This window comes from Athene cunicularia, assembly GCF_003259725.1.
Source record: "Athene cunicularia isolate RWA chromosome 4 unlocalized genomic scaffold, athCun1 chr4_part2, whole genome shotgun sequence".
Lineage (NCBI taxonomy): Eukaryota > Metazoa > Chordata > Aves > Strigiformes > Strigidae > Athene > Athene cunicularia.
In genome coordinates, this window is record NW_020799099.1 from 3,965,733 (window position 1) to 3,987,556 (window position 21,824).

The following is a 21,824-nucleotide window of genomic DNA, read 5'->3' on the forward strand; positions in this document are numbered from 1 at the left end:
CTTCAGCCACAGTTAATCTGCTGTGGGATTTGTCCCTTGATGTCCTGAGTTGAGAATTAAATTTATCTTAGTAAAAGAAGAGACTGGGAGCATATGTCAGAATGCACAAACACACAAAACCCAGACTTTTTTTTCAAATGGGCCAGGCTGGCAGTTTTTATGGTGAATAAGCTTCAGAAGTGACAGCCTAATAAAAAGAATAAAAATATAGTTCAAGATGACATTAATTTCTTAGGACCTTTAAAATCTTTTTATTTGTTTCCATTCCACTGTAGGTACTGCATTAATATGTGATCTAACTGGATAATGAATCACACACCAAAATACTTTGGGACTTTAGCTTTAGAGCAAAGTAGATTAAAATATGAATATGGTTTCCCTTTTTAAAGTTCATGCAACAGCTTTGGAATCCTCCTCTTGAGCATTTTAAGGTTCCCTGTTTTCATTGCCAATGATTTAATTTGATTTTTTTAAGAAGTCTGCCCTATTATACTACTGTATGCACTTTTAAATGAGATTTGGAATATAAATGGAGTTTTGCAGGCAAGACCTGGCAAACAACAGTGTGTATAGTACATTATGATCTCAACAGAGTACAAAGGATAACAAAATGGATATCCAAGGTTTACAGTTGTTTGGGTTTTTGTTTTTGGTGGTTTTTTTAAAGTATAAGCAACTGAGATCAAATCTCTTAATCCAACACGGTTTATCGGAATTATTTTCAAATCCTTTTTGTGAAACTGCCTAGCATTCTTTACTCTGATTTATTAGTTATTGTCAACCAATGTGACAAAATATATGACCATAATTCTTCAAATTGCTGTGATAACTAGGCTGTTTACCCTTCTGTTTAACTAATGTCCCACATGCTCTTGTGATGCAGCAGTGTCACAGGACATGGTATAATAGTAATAGTGGTAATGATGAATATGATAACACTTCAGAAATGGACTTAACTAGAAATGTAAATATAATGGGCAAAGAACGTAGGGAGCTACAGAAATCTTACTCCTTCTCACACCTTATGTTTCTTCAGTAGCAGCACCCAACTCCTGGTTACATGGCACAATCCTGATGGAGTGACTACACAGTCTCCTCTGTCCACATTGTTTCATCCTAAAGAAATACAAAAGTGCTTTAAAAATAAGAGCAACACATGCTCACCCTCCAACAAACTTGACCAAAAGCAATTTTAGTAAAATAAAACTTAAAGCATATCTAAACAAATGCAGTTGTTGGCAGCAGCTTATTTTATCATTCTGTAATTAATCTGGAAGTCATTCCTTTTCCCTGTGCATACTAAAATCTTACTGAAGCCAGGAAAAGAACATTTGCATGTATTTGCTGCATAGGAGAAAGATGGAAGTTGACTGTTTGGTGGTTGGTTTTCTTTTTTGGTGGGTACTAGATCCTTAATATGTGCCAGTTTGGTGTCTTAACATTTCAATCTCTGGTCCCTTTCAATTTTGGAACACCTAAGGAAGAATTTGTGGAAGATAAGGAGCAGCAAAACTTATACAAAAGACTCAGGAGAGCAAGTTTGTGTTGTAATAACTGTGTGAGGAGAAGTTAAGCATTAATCCTAAACATATTTTTCCACTTGTCTGATTGTCTTTTCATAACTAGATCCTAATAAATTCACTTGGTGCCCTGTTTCTTTGTCTTGATGTTTGTCTGGCATCCTCCCCCCACTATTTAAAAGCAATTTAAAATCCTTGATGATGTCTTGGCTCTGCTTAGTTGAGGTCAGTTAAAATTTTACCACTGACTTCAGTGAGCATCAGAGTTAGGCCAAAAGAGAGTAAGTATATTCGAAAACTGTATTTCACATTCCTGTGTCTGGGTACAAGAAAACTAAGTACCAAAATTTGGATGTAGGGTTGAACATTCCAAAAATGCCTCAACGTTCAGTGAATTGAAATTCCTTGGTATCTGTGGATGCTTAGACTACTGACAATCAGGACATTCTTGTTTAAACGCCTGAATACGTCAACTTTTGGTCATTTTGTCAGAGACTATATTTATTCAGATATTTGTACGCATCTACTCTTGTGGTTTCCTCTTATGTTTGATACCTTTTAGTCCCTCTGCTATATAAATAAATGAGCAAATACTTAATATTGATAATAATATTCTAATCAGTAAAGATAAAAGGGACATCTCATAAAAGACTTCATTATAATCTTTCTCAGAAATAATGGAAATGTTTATATTTTTAGTTACACTATACACCTCGGATCTTATCTGTGCCTTCTGCAGCATGTTGTTAAGGTGTTAACAACTCATTAAAACACAAAGAATAGCGTAAGACTGTATAGTGACAACAACCTGTACATTCACGCTCTTTTAAAATGTTAAAATAGTGAAAAGGGAAAACTTATTTTTGAAAACTGTCAGATTTGAGGATTTAATGTTTTTCAACTGAAATAGTATCAAAGGCATGAACTCAGAGGAAAATACAAACCTGTACAACAAAATATAGTCTATTACAGAGTTCTCACAGCATCATCAAAACCACAATGTATCTTTTTATCTGGTTTGCAAAATGGAATTTCCTTGTATTACTGAATGCCAAATTTTGTTTTCCACAAAACATAAAAATGTGTTTATATAAGTGGCTTCTGATTATTTTTTCAAATCCCAAGTACATCTAAGTAGAGGTGATAGCTAGCACCATTGATGGTAGTAAGAGAGAAGAAACCCTTCATCTGTGTGTTCTGGTGAGGTTTAAAATCTGTGCTTGTTTTGCTTCATTTATTTCTTGCCTCAGTAAGCTTTAGACTGAAGATGTATGGATAGTTAAGGAGGTATTTGGAGCCTTTGTCAAAGAACCAAATCGAATGGCAATGGTGTTTAAGGACATCTGTGAAGAGCATGTGCAGGGAACGGGAAAGGCTAACAGTGGGTTATGGTCCAACCAGAATTTTCAGTTTCCACAGAAATTTTGTGTGTACCTTGGATCAGCTTGATATACTGAGAAATTACTGGAACTTAGGGCTGAGGTTCAGCTCTGACAGGATCCAATTGGGTACATGAAGCTGATCTAATAATGCATAAAAGGCTTCTATCAGCAATGGCTGTCCACATGTGCAACCTTGTCCCCAAAGTTTTGCTTTAGATCAGCTCAGCAGTTTCTTCTTTATTTATCAACCTTTATCTTAAAGGAAGAAACGTGGTTTTTAAGGTCTAAATTAACACCAGATATTTAAGGTGATCATGATCATGTATGTAGCAGTTATGTAATTTTTCTTATAAATTCTAATATGTCTTGGTTTTCTTTCTTTTTCTCTACAGTTTGTGGCCCATCCAAACTGTCAGCAACAGCTACTGACTATCTGGTATGAAAATCTCTCAGGATTACGGGAGCAGACCATAGCTATCAAGTGTCTGGTTGTGCTGGTTGTGGCATTGGGCCTCCCATTTCTAGCCATTGGGTATTGGATTGCACCATGTAGCAGGGTACTGAATTTTATAAATTACATATACTATTCTGAGAGCTGTTTTTTCCAATTTCTGGCATTCAAAATGCAATATTGTACCTCTAATTCTGATGCTGACAAATTTTAACTGATTTGTGATATTTTTAGTCATCTCTAGCCTTGAGCCAAAGGGTGCTGTTTGTTTTATTTACACTGTAAAGAGGGGACTACAGTGATGAAGCATGGAAATAAATTGTTGTTAAGTTTAAAGAAAGAAAGAAAAAACCCTTCTCTGAGAGCTTTCTTTTCTTTCTTAAATTTCTGTAATTTCATGCTCATCTCCCAGTCTCTGCTATGTATCTGAATTAGTAACAGATTTTTTTGAAAGTCACTACTCAGATTCTGCATTAGATCTCCTCTGATGGCATCTGAAGACCTGATGCTGTTCCCGTATAAACTGTTAGCAGAACATCTGTTGACTTCATTGATGCAGAATTTAAGATTAAGTAAAATATTTGTTATTCCTGCCCTAGGAGGTCTGTTTGCCAGGTGAACCATAGGGTAGAAATTAAACGCAGTATTCCAGCCGTGTGATAGGGTATATTTGTAAAACAGCGCAACTGTGAACTCTTACCTCTTTTAAGATAATGTGAAATATATGGGTGCTTCCAGCTTTCCTGATGATCTCACAATGAAAATAACAGCAGTTTCTCTAAAATCCTTATAGTCTGTAGCATGTGAATTGTCTGCAAATGAAGCATATTGATAGATCTTCAGTAAATCAGGAGGAAGATTTCTCTGTTACATTAACTTTTTACAAAAACTTAACTAAACTTACTTCTGTTCTGAATGTGGTCTTTCAATTTTATTTCCTAACAAGTGTACAGCGAAGAAATATGAGTTTCACTCATTTATATTTTTCTCTGTAGTTCACCTCAAAAAGGATAAGATATTGTTCATCTCCTGCATATTTCAAGGGAATCTGATGTTTTCTCCAGGTTAAATATTTATTTACTTTAAAGATAAACATATATGAAAATAGTATAATTGTTACTTTCATTATTTTCTGAAATGTCCCTTTCCATGAATATCAGTAGTAAAGATATTCCTCGCTCACAGCTCTACATCATAGAAACATATTAATATATTTTTAGCTAGTATGGAAAAGTGACATTTGTCCTTGAGCTTTAATTCTCAGTACCAGAAACAACTGACATTTTTCCTAGTGCTCTTGTCAAATAAAAGTACTGTACATTCAGGTCAGTTGTTTGATATTGTAATTTCAAAATGCTTTCTAAAGGTCAGGAGCAGGAAGGGAACCTGAGATTGTTTGCACAGGTAGTAAATGCTGTTTAGCGTGTGCTGATCTGCTTGGTTCATAGTAGCTGACCCCAGTTTTCAGGAAAACTGTTCCTTGAAATAAGAAAGCTGCTTGCAGTTCCCCATCTGCTGATGTTGGGTTTTCCTTCTTATCAGATACTGCTGATAATTCAGCTTTTCACAGGGGATTTTTGAATATTAAATAATATTGGTGATGTGTGATAGTTTATCATGTTACAACTGTATATTAATATTAATATTAATATTAATATTAATATTAATATTAATATTAATATTAATATTAATAAAGGTGAGGCATTATGTGCAGAGCAGTATATTGGTCTATTGTATTGAAGGACGTGGGAAACCTTTTGCCTTAAGAGGTGTGCAGCAGCTAAGGTGGAGAAGTCTGTCTAGCATCTATGTTGTCATACCTTGTGCAGAGACGGGACAAGCATTGTCCTGCTCAGGCTGCAGAAAGGAGGTGTATATCAAAAGTACTGTTTCTCCCAAAGGGAGGTAGGCTGGGAAGGACAAGTAAACCTACACAAGCATTTCCCCCCCGCCCCGAGAGGTGTCCAGAGTGTGCTGTTAGGGAATCTCAGTGCCATCTCTGTGCTTGAGCCAATGCACAAGTTACTGTTGGTGGTGCAGCCTCAGCGATACCTGCATTTTTTGGGTATGGGGTGGGGAGTTGCAGCAGCACTAGCCACATGACATCTTCACTGCCTAAATAAAGGATACTGGCAGTATTGCCCATAGAGGAGTTGGCCTGTAGCTTGGCACTTCTGATGCTGGCTCGCAGGGTAAGGCTAGTACTGATGGGATCACAGACTCTTTCATACAGTGAGTAACAGCAACAGGATTATAGCTATTTCCAGTGTGGTCTTCTGTTACAGACAGACTGTCTCTGCTGTTACTGCTTTATCCTTCTACCAGGCGCAGATGTGAATGAAAACAGCTGAATTTATTTGAAAATAGTAATATTTCTGATCTTGTTGTTCCTATTCCATTGTGATGAAATAGTAATTATTTTTGCTAGACACAGGTTAATTATTTGGCACTTATAGCACTGAATATATATATTCCATGGATGGAATACAGTAGCCCAAGATGAGGAGATGAGTCTGTAATTTTTCATAGAGCTGTAGTCATAGACGAGCTAATAGTACGCTTTTGTTGGTAGGTAAAGCATTTTGCTACTTGGACATTTTAATTAATTATTTATTTTCCATGGGCTTGCTTCAGCCCCCATTGGTATCTGTGGGCATTAGATCAAACTTTCTGGTCGCTGCCATTCAACATCTGTAATTCCTTGGAGTGTTTCCCCTCAGACATAGCCATCGAGTTTATAGAGTAACATGAGTACTCATGAATAGGACAACATACTCCATGAGGCTGCCTTCTGGGAGACTTTTGTGTGAAATGGTAAAGCATCACAGTTCAGTGCACTTGGAAGAGTATCCTTTAAAAATGAGGTTTCAAACTGTCCTGAGCTCTGAGTGCTTCTGGAATGCCTGATGAAAGAGTTTGCTCCTTTGAGAAAACTGAGTGACTGCTTTCATTCTGCCTTTGCAGCTTGGAAGAATTCTTCGAAGCCCATTTATGAAATTTGTGGCACATGCAGCATCCTTCATTATTTTCTTAGGCCTGTTGGTGTTCAATGCTTCAGACAGATTTGAAGGCATAACAACGCTACCAAATGTCACCGTTACTGATTACCCTAAGCAGATCTTTAGGGTGAAGACTACCCAGTTCACCTGGACAGAAATGCTGATCATGGTATGGGTACTTGGTAGGTATATTGCCCCTTCATCTTTGTCAGCTGTTTTCCTGCAGATATAAATGCTAGGAGAGAAAGGAGACAAAGGAGAGAAGCCCAGGTCCCAAACCTTTATTCCAGCTGTTGTGTGGTTAGAATAAATCCTTAGAGCAGATAGCAGTGCACTGGTGAAAGCATCTTAGAACTGGTGAAAGCATCAGAGCATCTCTGTGCTGCCTCCCCTTGCAGCATAGGGGAAGATTTTGTTTACCGATTTGCCATACTGTTTGGTAATTCTGGCATTTGTGACAAGAGCACAGGTTTGCTGAAGAGAACACACAGAAATTATACTTTACTAAAGTGGTTTTCTTAAATAGTATCAGGAAGCCTAGGCTGCTGTACATGCCAGGTCAGGAGTTCCCACTGCTCGGCAGTAGCATGCTGGCACACTGGTGCTCATGTGGCATTGCTGTCTAGGTAGGATTTGGGGAAATCACAGTCTCTACCAGTGTCAAGGGGCTAATGAGCCACTTCTCATTACTTGTTTTTTCTCACAAAACCTGATCAGCTCATTTGAAACTCTGTATGGCAGAAAATGCTATCATCTAGAATTTCATCAGAGTTAGGCGCTTTACATAGCAAAATGTCAGCCACATGATAAATGCAGCACTCTCAGCTTTTACAGCCTGTGGAAGAGAAAGGAAGTGTTACTGTGGCTGCTACATGAAGGTGCCTCACTCTGCCTTTTGAGTCACCTGTATCTCCTGGTTTAAGCACTTCTTTATATCTTAAACTATGTTAGGGTAGGGACATGCATATTCCTTGTGTGCTGTCTTTTGGTAGTCCCAGCATATACTTGTAGGGAGCAGCCTTTTTATTTGACAGAAGGCAAGGACTGAGATTTTGGTGGTCTCTAAGACTCAGTCACTGTGAGAAATTTCTTGGGCACTCAGAGACAACCCACCTCAAGACAATCTAGGGCATGACTGAGATGGCAGCAGTACTCCTCTGAATTACTAGCCAGGGAAACAGGAAAAAGAAGTTGTGGGGTTGTGGTTTTGTTGTTTGTTTGGTTTTTCCTAAGAAACCTCTTTGAAGTAAGAAAGTCTTGATTCCCAACGACTACATTTCTAGGTTATGATGAGGCCGTGATCTGGAGTAACTCTGTGTAAGTGAATTTCTGAGGATAAGCTTGAGTAAGAAAACTGAATTACACATAGCCAAATTCCACTTTCTGTGCTGTTAAGTGTCTTATTCTGTGACGTGGAGATTCAGTAGTATAACTGTGCCATTTATATTTGGTCATCTGTGTAGTTGGGTAGTTGTGCTCCTCTGTAAAAATTAATTCCTTCTGATTCAGGCATGCTTTATGAGTGTAAATGGCAATGAAATGAGAGGGTTTTTTTCCACATTTAACATTTTTCCTCCTTTAGAAGTACAGCATACTGTTATGTCATTAGGCTGCAATACTTTCACTGCATAGTCACGGCTCTATACTGTCCTATGTCTAGACGTCTGAGCTTTATCCCTGCATATCAATTAATACCTTGCCATTTGACCTGTTGAAACCAAGAAAGCCTTAATCAAGGTGTATGAGGAGGCTGTGACACCTCCAATAAGTGAATTTTTGCTCCACTTGTACCACCTGGTTTCATGAACTGGGATAATGCACAGAGTTTAAGGGAAAAGAGTTTGGCCAACATTGCAACGTTTTTTTTAATTTCCTGTTGCAGGTATGATGTGGTCAGAATGCAAAGAGCTGTGGCTGGAAGGACCCAGGGAATATATTTTGCAGTTATGGAATGTTTTGGATTTTGGGATGCTGTCTATTTTCATTGCTGCTTTCACAGCGAGGCTTCTGGCATTCCTGCAGGCCACAAAAGCACAACAATATGTGGACAACTATATTGAGGAGAATGACCTCTCTGAGGTCACACTTCCTCCAGAAATAGAATATTTTACTTACGGTGAGTTTAACTTTTCTGCAACCCAGTTCTGAACATAGATAAACTGGTAGGATGCACTAGCATTGTGAAGCCTTAAGATAAATATCTGAATGTGTTTGTGTTCATAGCATTCTCTAACCACTTTTGCCTCAGTATTTTCTTTCTATACTGTTTAAACAATAGCGGTTATGACACTAATTTGACAAATAATCTTGCTAATATATTACAACCAAACAATAGGCAGAAGGACAAAATCAGTTCAAATGTAGCTGTCCATAATTTTTTTGTAACTGCTTATCCTAGAGCTAAATTTGAACCTTTTGATTTTAAACATTTGCAAGCTATATTTTATTTTTGGCTTAGTGTACAGCAGATAAAATTTTGATATGAATTTTTTTTGTTGGTGGTTCAGTTGTTTGATAGTTAGTTGTATTTGTAAAGATCTAACAATATTTGCTGCTGAAGGAAGGATGCTGGCCCAGTGAAGATCTGCTCAAATACAATAAAAGTACTAAATAGTTATTACAGTGCAGAAATTGTAATTAAATGTATGATGAATCTCTATTTGCAACACCGGCAAAGGCTGTATTTGCTGCTGATGGTATATTTTAGCACATGCTTTATGAACTTCATTATATTATTAGACTTGGTTATTTAAGTTAATTGCTATATAGTCAATCTGAATTTGTACGCATGTACATCCACATTTAGAAACACATAGTATTTTAATATGAAACACATTTTAGTTCAGTGTATGAGTATGGCCTTACTGTGTGAGTTTAAATCAGGCCAAATGCCGGGGGCTGCCCCTGGGCCACAACAACCCTCAGCAGCGCTACAGGCTTGGGGAGGAGTGGCTGGAGAGCTGCCAGTCAGAGAGGGACCTGGGGTGTTGATTGACAGCCGGCTGAACAGGAGCCAGCAGTGTGCCCAGGTGGCCAAGAAGGCCAATGGCATCCTGGCTTGTGTCAGCAATAGCGTGGCCAGCAGGGACAGGGAAGGGATCTGACCCCTGTACTGGGCACTGGTGAGGCCGCCCCTCGATTCCTGTGTTCAGTTTTGGGCCCCTCACTCCAAAAAGGACATTGAATGACTCGAGCGTGTCCAGAGAAGGGCAACGGAGCTGGTGCAGGGTCTGGAGCACAGGTCGTACGGGGAGCGGCTGAGGGAACTGGGGGGGTTTAGTCTGGAGAAGAGGAGGCTGAGGGGAGACCTCATCGCCCTCTACAGCTCCCTGAAAGGAGGGTGCAGAGACCTGGGGATGAGTCTCTTTAACCAAGTAACAAGCGATAGGACAAGAGGGAATGGCCTCAAGTTGCGCCAGGGATGGTTTAGACTGGATATTAGGAAGCATTTCTTTCCAGAAGGGGTTGTTGGGCGTTGGAATGGGCTGCCCAGGGAGGTGGTGGGGTCCCCATCCCTGGAGGGGTTTAAGAGTCGGGTCGACATAGCGCTGAGGGATCTGGTGTAGTTGGGAACTGTCAGTGTGAGGTTAATGGTTGGACTGGATGATCTTCAAGGTCTTTTCCAACCTGTGATTCTGTGATTCAGTGTTATTTTGCTAAGATAGTGCATTAATTCACATAATAAACAACTTATGAATTTATGTATAACTCAGTTGTTTCTGTGCATATTTTGTGTAAAAACCATGATCCTACTTCTATTGACCTAAGTGGCAAAAATCTTCATGATTTCAATGGGAACTAGGTTATATCCTGAACTTGTAACAATGGCAAGCTTGTTGTGATTAATAAATGAAATTGTTTATCAGACAACACCGTTAACTTCCCATCAATAAAACACAAAATACGAATAGATTGTTAGCTTTAGCGTAGTGCTGATTAAGATAGCTAATAGTACAGTTGTGTTAAGAAAAGCGATAAGGAATTACTTATTGTTACATAGTTCAGGTTAAAATGCAAACTGCAGAAGAAAATGTCATATTTCTTGAAATACAGTTTTTCTTCTAGCAAAAGGTAATATAACTTATGTTCATCATTTGTGACTTAAAGGAAATAGGAATAGAGTAGCAACTAATGGACTCTTCAAATATTTGTGTCAACTAAATTCAGACACATTCATGGAAAAATCCTATCAATATTTATTTTTCAACTTTGTGATAAATGAGTAAATCCTTATATTTACCCCTATATTTCATATTTTCCAGCTAGAGATAAATGGCTCCCATCTGATCCTCAGATAATATCTGAAGGCCTTTATGCAATTGCGGTTGTTCTTAGCTTTTCTCGGATTGCATATATCCTGCCTGCAAATGAGAGTTTTGGACCCTTGCAGATTTCACTTGGAAGGACTGTTAAGGACATCTTCAAGTTTATGGTCCTTTTTATTATGGTATTTCTTGCATTTATGATTGGAATGTTCATACTGTATTCTTACTACCTTGGAGCTAAACTAAACCCAGCCTTTACAACGTAAGTATGAAGTTATGTTCAAGTAAAAAGCCAATATGAAACTTTCAGGTTTTTCACTAAGGTAGCAATGTCTGCGAGATATTATGTGCTCTCTCCTAGCGTTAAAACTGAACACACCTGAAGTCAGTGGGAAATCAGTTATCTCAGAACCTTAGGAAGGAGAATACAAAAGACCGATTCTTTCCTACTTGTGTAATGGAAGCTTTCATTGCAGTCTAAAATAGTTTAACCTGTATATGATGTTAATCAGACAGACTTGTGGGCAACCAAATTGCAAGAAAACATTACTGATAGCTTCTGAATGACATTTTCCCAAAGTAGTCAATAGAATTGTAATCTTTAACTGGGCTCTTCTAGGCCTAATTAATACGCAGAGAGATTTAACTGATGCCAATAATAGGCCTCCAAATATACTTAATTTGTCAAGAAACGGCAATAGTGATTCTGTGGATGACACGTTTCTCTTAGACCAGTACTGAAACAAATCTGTGAACTGCATTGGACTCTTTTGGATCCATTTTGCTTGCTACAATCCCTGAAGTTTTTTGTTTGCTTGTTTTTTTTACTTCCTGAAGCAAGGTGATGCTGGAAGTGATAAATATTTAGGATGTTCCAAAGCAGAAGTAATGCTATAGGACAGTGAAATTCAGAACTTTTTATTTTCTCCCAAATTTCTGCAGGAGACATGACTTCTGTAAAAACTTCTGTATGTTCATTTAATTGATTCCATGATGCCTCATTAATTTGAGCCTGATTTTTGCACTTAATCATTGTCTTTTCTTTAGATAAATAATGAAATATAATGATACTTCTGTTACAGTATTTCATATCAGGTTTTAGTGTGCATAATATTTGAATGCTTATTAATATTAATTTCTTACACAGCAGTGTTATTTTGCTGGAAAAAAACATCCATTTGTAGATTATTTGCATTTTAAATCATTTATCAGTGTTAAACCAGGTAATTCAAGATATGTGTACTGGTGTACTTTAGTTATACTTATTAAAATACAGCTGTCTGCTGGTTAACTTTTTGGCAGCACTGAGGAAGAAATAATTTCCAGTAAATCCTGTAGGGCACAATGGAAAGCACATCAAAATCTTTATTGAATGTCATCATCTCTTAGCTTGCATTCATTAGCCCAGCTCTCAGTGAGACAGGGTAGAGCTTTGCAGTGAGCTGTCTCTTGACTGCATGACAAGTCAGCCTGTAGCAGTATTTCCTGAGTGTGAAGAGGAATGGCAGCATACAGAGAGCAGCTTGAAAAGGAACCGCTCCTGAAGGCCCTGAAGGCTTGAAGAGCTGTCTGGCAGCTGTCCGAGAGCCCTTGGCAGCTCAGTGCATCAGGAATCATCCTGATTGTGGGATGGAGACAAGAACACAGAGGCAGTGGGTCCTGGACCCAGAGCCTTAAGTGTATGTAGGTGCCTGCCTCTTGTTGAATTGCCTGGCTCCTACTGATTTCAGCAAGTCTTGAAGAAATCCTTTGAAATCTGTTTAGTTTGTCAGTGTTGTTGCTGAACCTGCTGCTACCCAATTCCGAGAGCCCTTTTCCTAATGGAAGGTTTAATCAGAAGCTCTTGAAAGAAGTGCAGCAGTTTTCTTCCCATCAGCCCCATTTTTAGCTTTATTAGAATAGGGAAGGTCTGCCCCCTGCAGAGTTAAACTGGAAAATAAAGAGATGAGAATATGCTTCCTCTCACAACCTGGAAATGTAATACCTTTCTAATTCTTGGACTGTTGTTTTGCATGTATTATTAGAACTATATTATATATGGTGCATAGGTGGAGCACTGGAGAAATTGAACATGCTGTAAAAAATATTTTCTTGCATGTTTGTTGTTTTGATCAGTGCTCTACAAACCTGGTTCACAGACAAATTACTTGAGATTGTTTATCGCTTACTGTAAATACAACTTATTTAGTTATTTGTGTAGTTAGTAATAATGCCTTCCTCTTTTTTTCCCTACAGAGTGGAAGAAAGTTTCAAGACCTTATTTTGGTCAATATTTGGCTTGTCTGAAGTAACCTCTGTTGTCCTCAAATATGATCATAAGTTCATAGAGAACATTGGTTATGTTCTTTATGGCATATACAATGTAACGATGGTGGTAGTTCTGCTCAACATGCTGATCGCTATGATCAACAGTTCATATCAAGAAATTGAGGTGGGCTCTGTTCTCTAGTTGTTATGTTGAAAAAGGGCAGAATTATTGGGAATTATTTCAGTGAGCACATCTTGATATGCGAAAGTACAGTGAAGAGAGTACTTCGGTAAAGGAGATAACAAAAACATCATGTTCCTGGATTGACTTTATCTAACAACCCAGCCAAGCTGCAGAACCTTATAGGATCCGAACAATTAGTTCATCTTGTGCCACAGATTAAGCATCTAAGGAGATGTTGTCCATCCAGAAATCCTAAAATCTAATGTAATATTCAAATGAAGACTGCTTTGAAGTAAAAAACAAAATTACTGGGCATAGCATGTTAGACATGGGTCGTTTGTTCCCAGTTCCCTTAGGATGTTTATTGCATGTTTTCTTAATGCAGTGCAACTCAGTCTGTGACAGATCATTAGGATATGGATTAAATGTATTTTGATGTGGTCTTTAATGGAAATCTGTTTTTTAATTCCAGTCCTCAAACTTTTTAGTTAAATGTGCAGGAGTTAAGACACTTACACACAGCAGTGATACATGGACATACTTTATATTACATTTATATGCCTCTGTACATAGAGTATGATACAGGATCTTCAAGATTGTTGTGACAGAATGTTACTTCACAATGCTTACACGCTTTGTGTATAGTATGCACTTTTTCCCACTTTAGGTACAATATTAAAACTTGATTCTGGGTTTACTGGGTTTTGTCATATGACTGGAAAACACAGTGGCAGTATTTCTCCAAATCTGCCAAATGGCTCTGTTGAATGAGTACTTGAATTTTACACAAAGTTATTCGCTGCATTGCTTATTAAAAGAGTTATATTTTATCTGAATTTCATTTTGATGACAAAGTATCTTCATTTTTTAAAATAATTATTTAGCATCCAGCTCAAAAAAAAAAAAATCAGAAAATTTTAAGTAGAGAAGATACTTGTGTTTTAAAAGTAAATCCCAAGTGCTGAAATGAAAGTAAAAGTATATTTATAGTGCCAGTTTTTCAGACCATGAGTTCTGATATTATTCGAAGAGTACTATGTTCACATAGATGCAAGCACGCACCCACACTAGCAGGTAAAAAAAGAAGATTAATACATAGTGTACAAATGGATATGTCATTTACAGTATTTTCAGTGACTTCTAGGAAATGTCATGGAATTAAGCATAAGAAAACTAGTTATAATAAACTTTTCACCTTTGGAGTAAACCAAGCCCAGCCTTGGAATACTTCAGTAAGAATGTATTAGGACAAAATCAGTCTGTCAGTTTTAACATGATTTCTTCATGACAGCAAAGTTTGTATTTTCTGTACTCCATTATAAATCAGAGTTACTTTTCATGGTTATGTAAAAAGCTGTGAGTACTATAATTTTAAACTATGTCTGCCTTGAAGTTAATACTTCATCACTCATGTGAGTACCAAATTCACGTGACCACGTTAATAAGAAAACCAAGACTTTAAAAAAAAAAAACCGAAGTTCCACTTTAAAAAGCAAGAAGTTTATATGCAGGCTTTCTCTCAGGGTAAAAATAACACTTGTTTGAATGGTTCACATGTTTTAACTGTTATCAATGAGATGTTGCCATAAAAAGACAGCAGAAATTTAGTTAAAACAGACTTGATAAATTAGTTGCATTTTTGCAGAACTACAGGGATAACATTTTATGTAAAACCAGAAAGGGTTGATATTTAAAAGAAGTTTCATTTGGAAGAAGTTTTGCATTTCATAAAAACGAAGCACATACCTGTTTTTATATCTTAACACAGGATGACAGTGATGTAGAGTGGAAGTTTGCTCGTTCTAAACTTTGGTTATCGTATTTTGATGATGGAAAAACATTACCTCCACCGTTCAGTCTTGTTCCAAGCCCCAAATCTTTTTTCTATTTCATCATGAGGATCATTAACTTTTCTAAGTGCAGGAGGAGGCGGCTACAGAAGGACATTGAAATGGGAATGGGCAATTCCAAATCTAGGGTAGGTACTGAAATCTTGTAATTGCAATGAAGAATTGTGTATTCATTCCAGCATCCTTCTTTTCCTTTAAGTTTTAGTATATAATCTGTGCTTCTGATGATAGTATGGTAATTAGTCAAACGTTTATATTCATAGACTTGTTTTCAGACTGCCTAATGTACTGCATAAAAGTAAAAAATAGGTGTAAATTTTCTTAGGACAACAAGATCCAATGACTGGAAAAACACAATTAAAACAAATAAATGAGTATTTAAAGACGGAAATAATTCCCACAAGGAGTGACCTAAATATTTAATAAAGATGCTTTCAACCTCCCTTAGAAAGACCTTTAGTTCAAGGTGAAAAAAAAAAAATGGTGGGGGGGTAAGGAGGGGAAACTTTCCCTTTCACTAGGACAGGAAAAGGACAAAGTGTGGTCAGTGTGGTATTCACTTCCTACTGTCAAAACCTGTGTTCTCAACAGAAGGCAACATGAAAGGGGGGGGGGGGGTGGTAATAATAAACTTCAGCAATTCCATGGCATTCTAAATTTGGGTACTTAAATGTTCTTTGCAAATGTAAGTGGAATGCAGTGTCATGATGCCCTTGTGAGAATTAGAGAACGCTTCCCCTTGTTTTACTGATGGCAAACTGGGGCACAGATGGGATAAGGACGATACATGTGACTTTTTCTAAAAGTTAGGCTCAAGACCCTGTGTATTACAAAGACTGAAAGCAATAAGTTGAAAATAATTTTTATTTGTTTTACTGTAAATTATCAGAAATGTTGAGTCTAGTCATCTTTTCTGAAAGATCTCTGGAGCCTCGGACTTTTGAGCTGTTGGTAGTACTTCAGCAAATAAAATATTTTCTCCGGTTTTCTGTAGGTAGTGAAAGTAGACACAAGTCAATGTCAATTTAAATCAGTTTAGCTACAAGCACTTTTTTGGTGCTGACTGCTCATCTTTTGCTCTCTAGTACTCTGAGTGCCTGAACTTCATTAGTTCTCTCCAGTCACTGTACAGAACATGTTTAAAAAAACAAAACGAAGACATCTCAACACCCTGAAATACACTTTCATAACAAAACTTTCAGTAGTGCTTGCATATCATAAAGCAGTATGCCATCAGACTGTAAATCATTGAAGAACCAAAATCCTGTCTGGGTCACTGCTGAGGCAGGTCAGGTGGAGCTAGTTTTCTTGAACTACAAACCAAATTATTTTTCTCTGGGAAAGGAAGCCCACAGCCTCCTCTGTGTCAGGCTGAGCTAGCACACTATGTATTACTGTGCAAAGGTAACTCCTGTCCCACTCCCTAATAAAAATGGTGGCTGGGCTAATACCTCAGTGCCCACAAAAAGGTGGGCAACCTGGAGTAGGTAAAAATAGCCCACTAGTGGCCCAGCTTAAGTGGCAGACTGTATGCAGTATAGGCACAAACCCCACGACAGTTACAGAAAGCATCAGACTTACTAGATAGATGCAGGTTGGCTTTAGTTTTCTCCCCCTACCCCACTGGAGATGTCAGCTGTCATTGATTCAGTGACTTTTAGTTGGCCATGCAGAAAACTCATGATCCTTGAATAATTGAACAATGACCATTTTTCTAAATGTATTGCTATTCCTGAAAATGGTGCTTTGAAAAACCACTTCAAACTAAGCAGAAATAGTTTTGAGCATGTATTTATAGTTAAAAGTATGCTTAAGAGTGCAGATCCATAACAACTATGTTAAAGCCAGTTCAGGGAGTGTCTCCTTACTCTGGCCACTCATCCCTGCCTCCAAGTCGTAATTCATTATTTTCCTCAGCTGTGCAAGCACATTTGCTTTGAAGCTGTGCTGTGAAGTGGATAGCTAAAATTATCAGTGTTTAAAAAAAAAAACCAAACCAAACCAACAAATAAGTCAAGGCAAATCTCATTTTATTGGAAATAATACTCAGATATAGTGGCTATGGAGACATCCCCAAGATGTCTTCAAGAAAAAAAAAAATGGAGCTGAATTCTAACTGTGAGTTTCATAATATGTTTTAATTTTGTTCTATTTCTTCCTAGTTAAACCTTTTTACTCAGTCAAACTCCAGAGTTTTTGAATCACACAGTTTTAACAGCATTCTCAATCAGCCGACACGCTATCAGGTAAGTACATACAGTGGTCACTGTTTTGAGTAATAGAACTGTGTGAAGGTACTAGCAGAATTTGTATTTCAAGTACATTTTGCCTTCACCAGATAAAGAAAACCTGTAGAAATTTATTTCCAGGATGCTACTGGAAAAAAGACAGTTATTGTTTAAGCCCTATTATTTGAAGTGTTTAAAAACTAGCCCATACAAAACTTATATTTTCCTTTGATGTCCTGGTTTGGAAAGTGTGAGAAGCAAACATCTGTAATTGTTTTCTGGGGAAGGGATGTGGTGAAAGCATTGAGCTGGCTAGGTTATCATTGCTTTCCCTTCCTTTCTCCTTGTGATTTGAGATGTGACATTCAGCATTCCTGCAGATGGGAATGCTCCTTTCTGGTAAGAGGAGTCTGTCAGATATTACCTTCCTGTCATCTTTCCTGCTCAGAAATAAAAGACTAAATAGGAGCTCTTGTTCCCCTAGTGAAAGTGTTGAAAGTGTATAATGCACCTGTGCAAATTCTGTTAGATGAGCTACATTAGATTAGGTATGGTAACACAGGACAAGAATATGAGTACATACAAGGAACACAGTTACAGAATAAAAATAGATATCCTTAATAAATCCTTTACAGCTGACATTGCACTGTTATATTGTAAAATCTCAACTTTTCTGTCCTTTTAAGATATTTATCTCTTACTATTATATATCCTTTTACATATGAACTGCATTTAACAAAGAGTAGACCTATTCTGAACATATTTAAAGCCTAAATTAGGTGTGTGTAGACATATTTTCCTATTGTCCTGTTCCCTACAAAAAGTAGTGGTGTTCTGTAAAAAAAGAGGTAATTGGATGAGGAAGGTGCTTTATTGTAATGGTGAATCTTAGCGTGCTGCCAAAAAAGCCCATATGAGGCAACTGCTTGATCTGGGGCTGTTCATTCTTGTGCTTAAACAGATGTGAGGGAAATAGTTAAGAACAAAAAGTGAGTAGTGTTTAATTATAAATTCTCACCTGATGATATAACTGTTTTCATCTGGCAGCAAATAATGAAAAGACTGATAAAACGTTATGTTCTGAAAGCACAAGTGGACAAAGAAAATGATGAAGTAAATGAAGGTAAGAAAGAGACTGCATCTGCACTATTTAGAGACAGTTTTTGTCACCTCTTAGGAACTGGTATTATGGTGGTACATGGAGGTTTCAGGTAAAAAGAGGGTTTATTTATACTTCAGATGCACTGAACTCAGATAGATAGTAGTGGAAGTATACCTGTGACAACAAAAATGGATGAATAGGACCAAAGAAGTAGAACTGAGAAATATTATGGGCCGCTTAGGTGGAAGAGTAGAGCACAGACATGATGCACAGTTATAGAGGAAATTTGTGAGGAAGCCACCGTGTTCAGACTTCCAGAGCCCTAGTCAGAGCTGCAGGACATCTTTCTCTCTGTTTCATTCAGCTGACCACACAATTTACCACTTTACACTATGAACTAGTGGTATTACTTTCCTTCATAAAGCTGTGTAGAATATTCATCTGTGAAGTTGCACATTATTAAACAAAGCTGCATAGAGTTAGCTGCATGGTGAGAAAAATGGCAACTGTAGGCACTGTTTCAGTGTGCAACTGGAGATCTTTTGAGAAACGATTGATCTGAGCTTGGTGTCTGCTGACAGTGCAGAAGATCCCCAGTAGTGATATGGGGTGCCTGCTCCAGGTGCACACCCCAGCTCCCCATTGGGATGAGAGTAAGACAAATGCTGTCCAGCTTCCAGGAGTGAAACACAGGCCTACGGGCCAAAAAAGAAACTCGAGCTCTGGGCAGGTCCCTAAACAAAATAATACAGGTGTGTACAACAAGGGGCGTTAGTTACTCTGCCCTCTAGCTAAAAAGGTTATCAGGCAACAGAATGATGTCCCTTCCAGGGCTGACTCTGCTCTTGGAAATGTAACACCCCAGTAGTGGTTTTATTCCCAGTAGGCTGGAGGTTATAACTATCATGGTTCAGACAGTAAGAAATATGTTACTGCCAGCAGTAAAACATACCTGCTTAGCCGTAAGTACTTCTGATCTGGGTTTCAGTGCACCAGGATCGCTTACTCAAGCCACTCTGCTGGCGGCCTTGTGCTCTCCAGCTGCTGTGCAGTGATGAACAGCTTGGGATCAGAACAGCCTTTACTGACATGGAAGCACCGGGTGGTGGCATGCATATGTGATGTGAAGGGCCTGAACAGGCTGCTCGCTCAGCATAGCGCTTACTTTGCTTGTTAGTTACTCTCTGCTTTCCTGTAATTCTTTGCAGCAAGAAGCAGGGAGTAGAAAAGGATACCGATTAAATCCCACTCTGTGCCTTCAAACGGCAGCATTGTGCGTTGACTGTTCTCCCAAGTCTTCCCCATCCTTAGGGGCCTGTACAGAGCTGAGCTCATGACAAAAGCAGCAGAGAATCTTCTAAAATTGTCTTCCTGTCAGTGTGCCTCTCTCCTGAATTCTCATTGCTTTTCTCCTGTTCTCTTCTATGATGGGGAAATTGTCTACCTAGTGACTGATGAAAAGATTGTTCTCTCACCAACAGTGCCAAGGGGCATACAAGTCTCTCCAGTTCCCCAACACCTGTTTGGTATTGGCATATATGTGTTTAGATAAGCAAGACAGTGCAGAAACTGCATGGTTCATGGACATTGTGGTTCTTGCTTTATCACCAATTTTGTAGGGGAAGGTCCACTCTGAGCAAGTCAGCTAACCCCTGAACCTCAGTCTTCAGCTGCATCATGCCCATCTCATTGGTACCCAAAGATTAGACCCAGCCTTTGAACGTAATTTTTGAAGTCTGATATAGTCTAAATAGAAAGTTTATGTATTCTTGTGTACTGCAGCTATTTTAAACTAAGTCTAGGGACATTTCCTTGTTCTGCATCACTAAAGAATTTAGGTATTGTTTTGTAGTCTTTTATTTCATACGTGACAAATAATTTCCTGCAGTGGATACTGTGTAAGAATTCACATACCTCACACTTGCTGGAAGAAATTATTTGATTTTGAAAAGCTTCTGCTCTTGAACTGAATATCCTATAATGGAAAACATGCCGTTGCTTGTTACAAGGCTGGCCTTGACAGTTGTTTTCTTTTAAATGTGTTTTTTGTACTTGTGTCAAATTGTAACATAATTTTAAATTGGTTGACTTTTTCTAATTCAAAGGATGTTGGTAAGGAAGAGGAGACTCAGAAGCTGTGAGTTTTATTGCCAGCTCTGCCACACTTTTCCTGTGTGATCTTGGCACATCACCTCAGAAAAAATCTCTGCCTTTTCTCTATATAAATGGGGGATACTAATATTTACCAGCTGTTCAGCAGTGTTGCCGTGATTAATTCATTAACCTTTGTAAAGCGCTTTCTGAAACTTTGATGTTCTGTGTACACGTGGAGCACAACATTAGAATTCAGTGGACTATTAAAATACCTTTAGGGGTGGAGACACACTCATCTCATTGAGAATGAAGAGGAGGTAAAGTCTCCTGCCCCACCCCTGTACCTGCTCTCATCAATATTTTGAGATAATAATCTAGAATATGTACTGATGTGACTTAACAGAACAGTATTGAACGAATTCTAAACTTTGCTAATGAGCATTTCTTCCAATTATTAATACAGGTGAATTAAAGGAAATCAAGCAGGATATTTCCAGTCTTCGCTACGAACTTTTGGAAGATAAGTCCCAAGCAACAGAAGAGTTGGCAATTTTAATACATAAACTCAGTGAGAAATTAAATCCTAATATGTTGAGATGTGAATGAGTCAACAAAGAAACCATGGCTTTGACTACAGCACAACTATTTATTGGCAATAATATTTCAGTATCTTATACTTGAAAAATGTATTGTAGATTTTTAGCACTAAATAACTTTATGTACAGCTTCTCTGGAATTTAGTCTTAGGAAATTTTATTAACTCACCACAGAATGATCACTCTCTTAATTTTAATTGTCTAAAAGCAAGAAATATTCTAATTTTTTTTTTGCATTATGCATTAAAAAGGTATAATGGTGTGAATTGCTGATATTTTAACAGGTTTATGAATACATATTGAGAATTCTAAATTGCACTAAATTTGCCAGAAAAAATGAAAATAAGATACAGCGTAGTACTGTTCCTTGCAGCAACTGAGTATGAATAGGATTTTAATAATACCATAAATCAACTAGAAATCAGTGGAAAATTACTTGAAATCTTTGTCCTTTATTAGTGATGCTAGTAATGTGTATAAGCTGAGAACTCATGGTATGATTACAAGGAATTAATGGAAATCAGGTAAGTGTGAATGTAATTGTAGTAGCACTAACATGGATGTCTGTACACATACCCACAACTACCCTTTCTTAATTCAGTTTACTTAGAGGAAGGATTAGATTTTTTTTTTTAAAACCCAAACAACTCTGGAAGGTCATGTGAACTCAGTCCAAAGCTACTCTTTATGTGGTAGAAATGATTTTTTTAAAACTCGGACTCGGTGCAGGGCTGGTATTTTGTTACTCTGTTCTAAACAATGCCTCCGACGCTTCGTTGTTAAATAAAATATTCCTACTTTACTGATCCTCCCTCTCGTCCCGGTGGTTCGGCACCACAGTCTGAATTGCCGGGTGGGGCCCGGTACCGGGCAGCCACCGCTCGGCCCGGGCCGGCTGCCTTGGCG

At 38.0% G+C, this 21,824-nt stretch overlaps 1 protein-coding gene across 1 annotated transcript in view; it reads left to right on the plus strand.

Moving 5' to 3' along the window:
* Positions 1-21,548, plus strand: part of TRPC3 (transient receptor potential cation channel subfamily C member 3) — a 37,144-nt gene extending 15,596 nt beyond the window's left edge. Inside the window, exons 3-11 of the mRNA XM_026847592.1 lie at positions 3,295-3,459; positions 6,318-6,534; positions 8,235-8,468; positions 10,615-10,879; positions 12,853-13,048; positions 14,817-15,026; positions 17,061-17,144; positions 18,174-18,249; positions 20,786-21,548. Of these exons, the coding sequence (XP_026703393.1) occupies positions 3,295-3,459; positions 6,318-6,534; positions 8,235-8,468; positions 10,615-10,879; positions 12,853-13,048; positions 14,817-15,026; positions 17,061-17,144; positions 18,174-18,249; positions 20,786-20,928 (1,590 nt within the window). The 3' untranslated portion in view covers positions 20,929-21,548. The remainder of the gene's footprint in view (positions 1-3,294; positions 3,460-6,317; positions 6,535-8,234; positions 8,469-10,614; positions 10,880-12,852; positions 13,049-14,816; positions 15,027-17,060; positions 17,145-18,173; positions 18,250-20,785) is intronic.
* Positions 21,549-21,824: the final 276 nt, after the last annotated feature.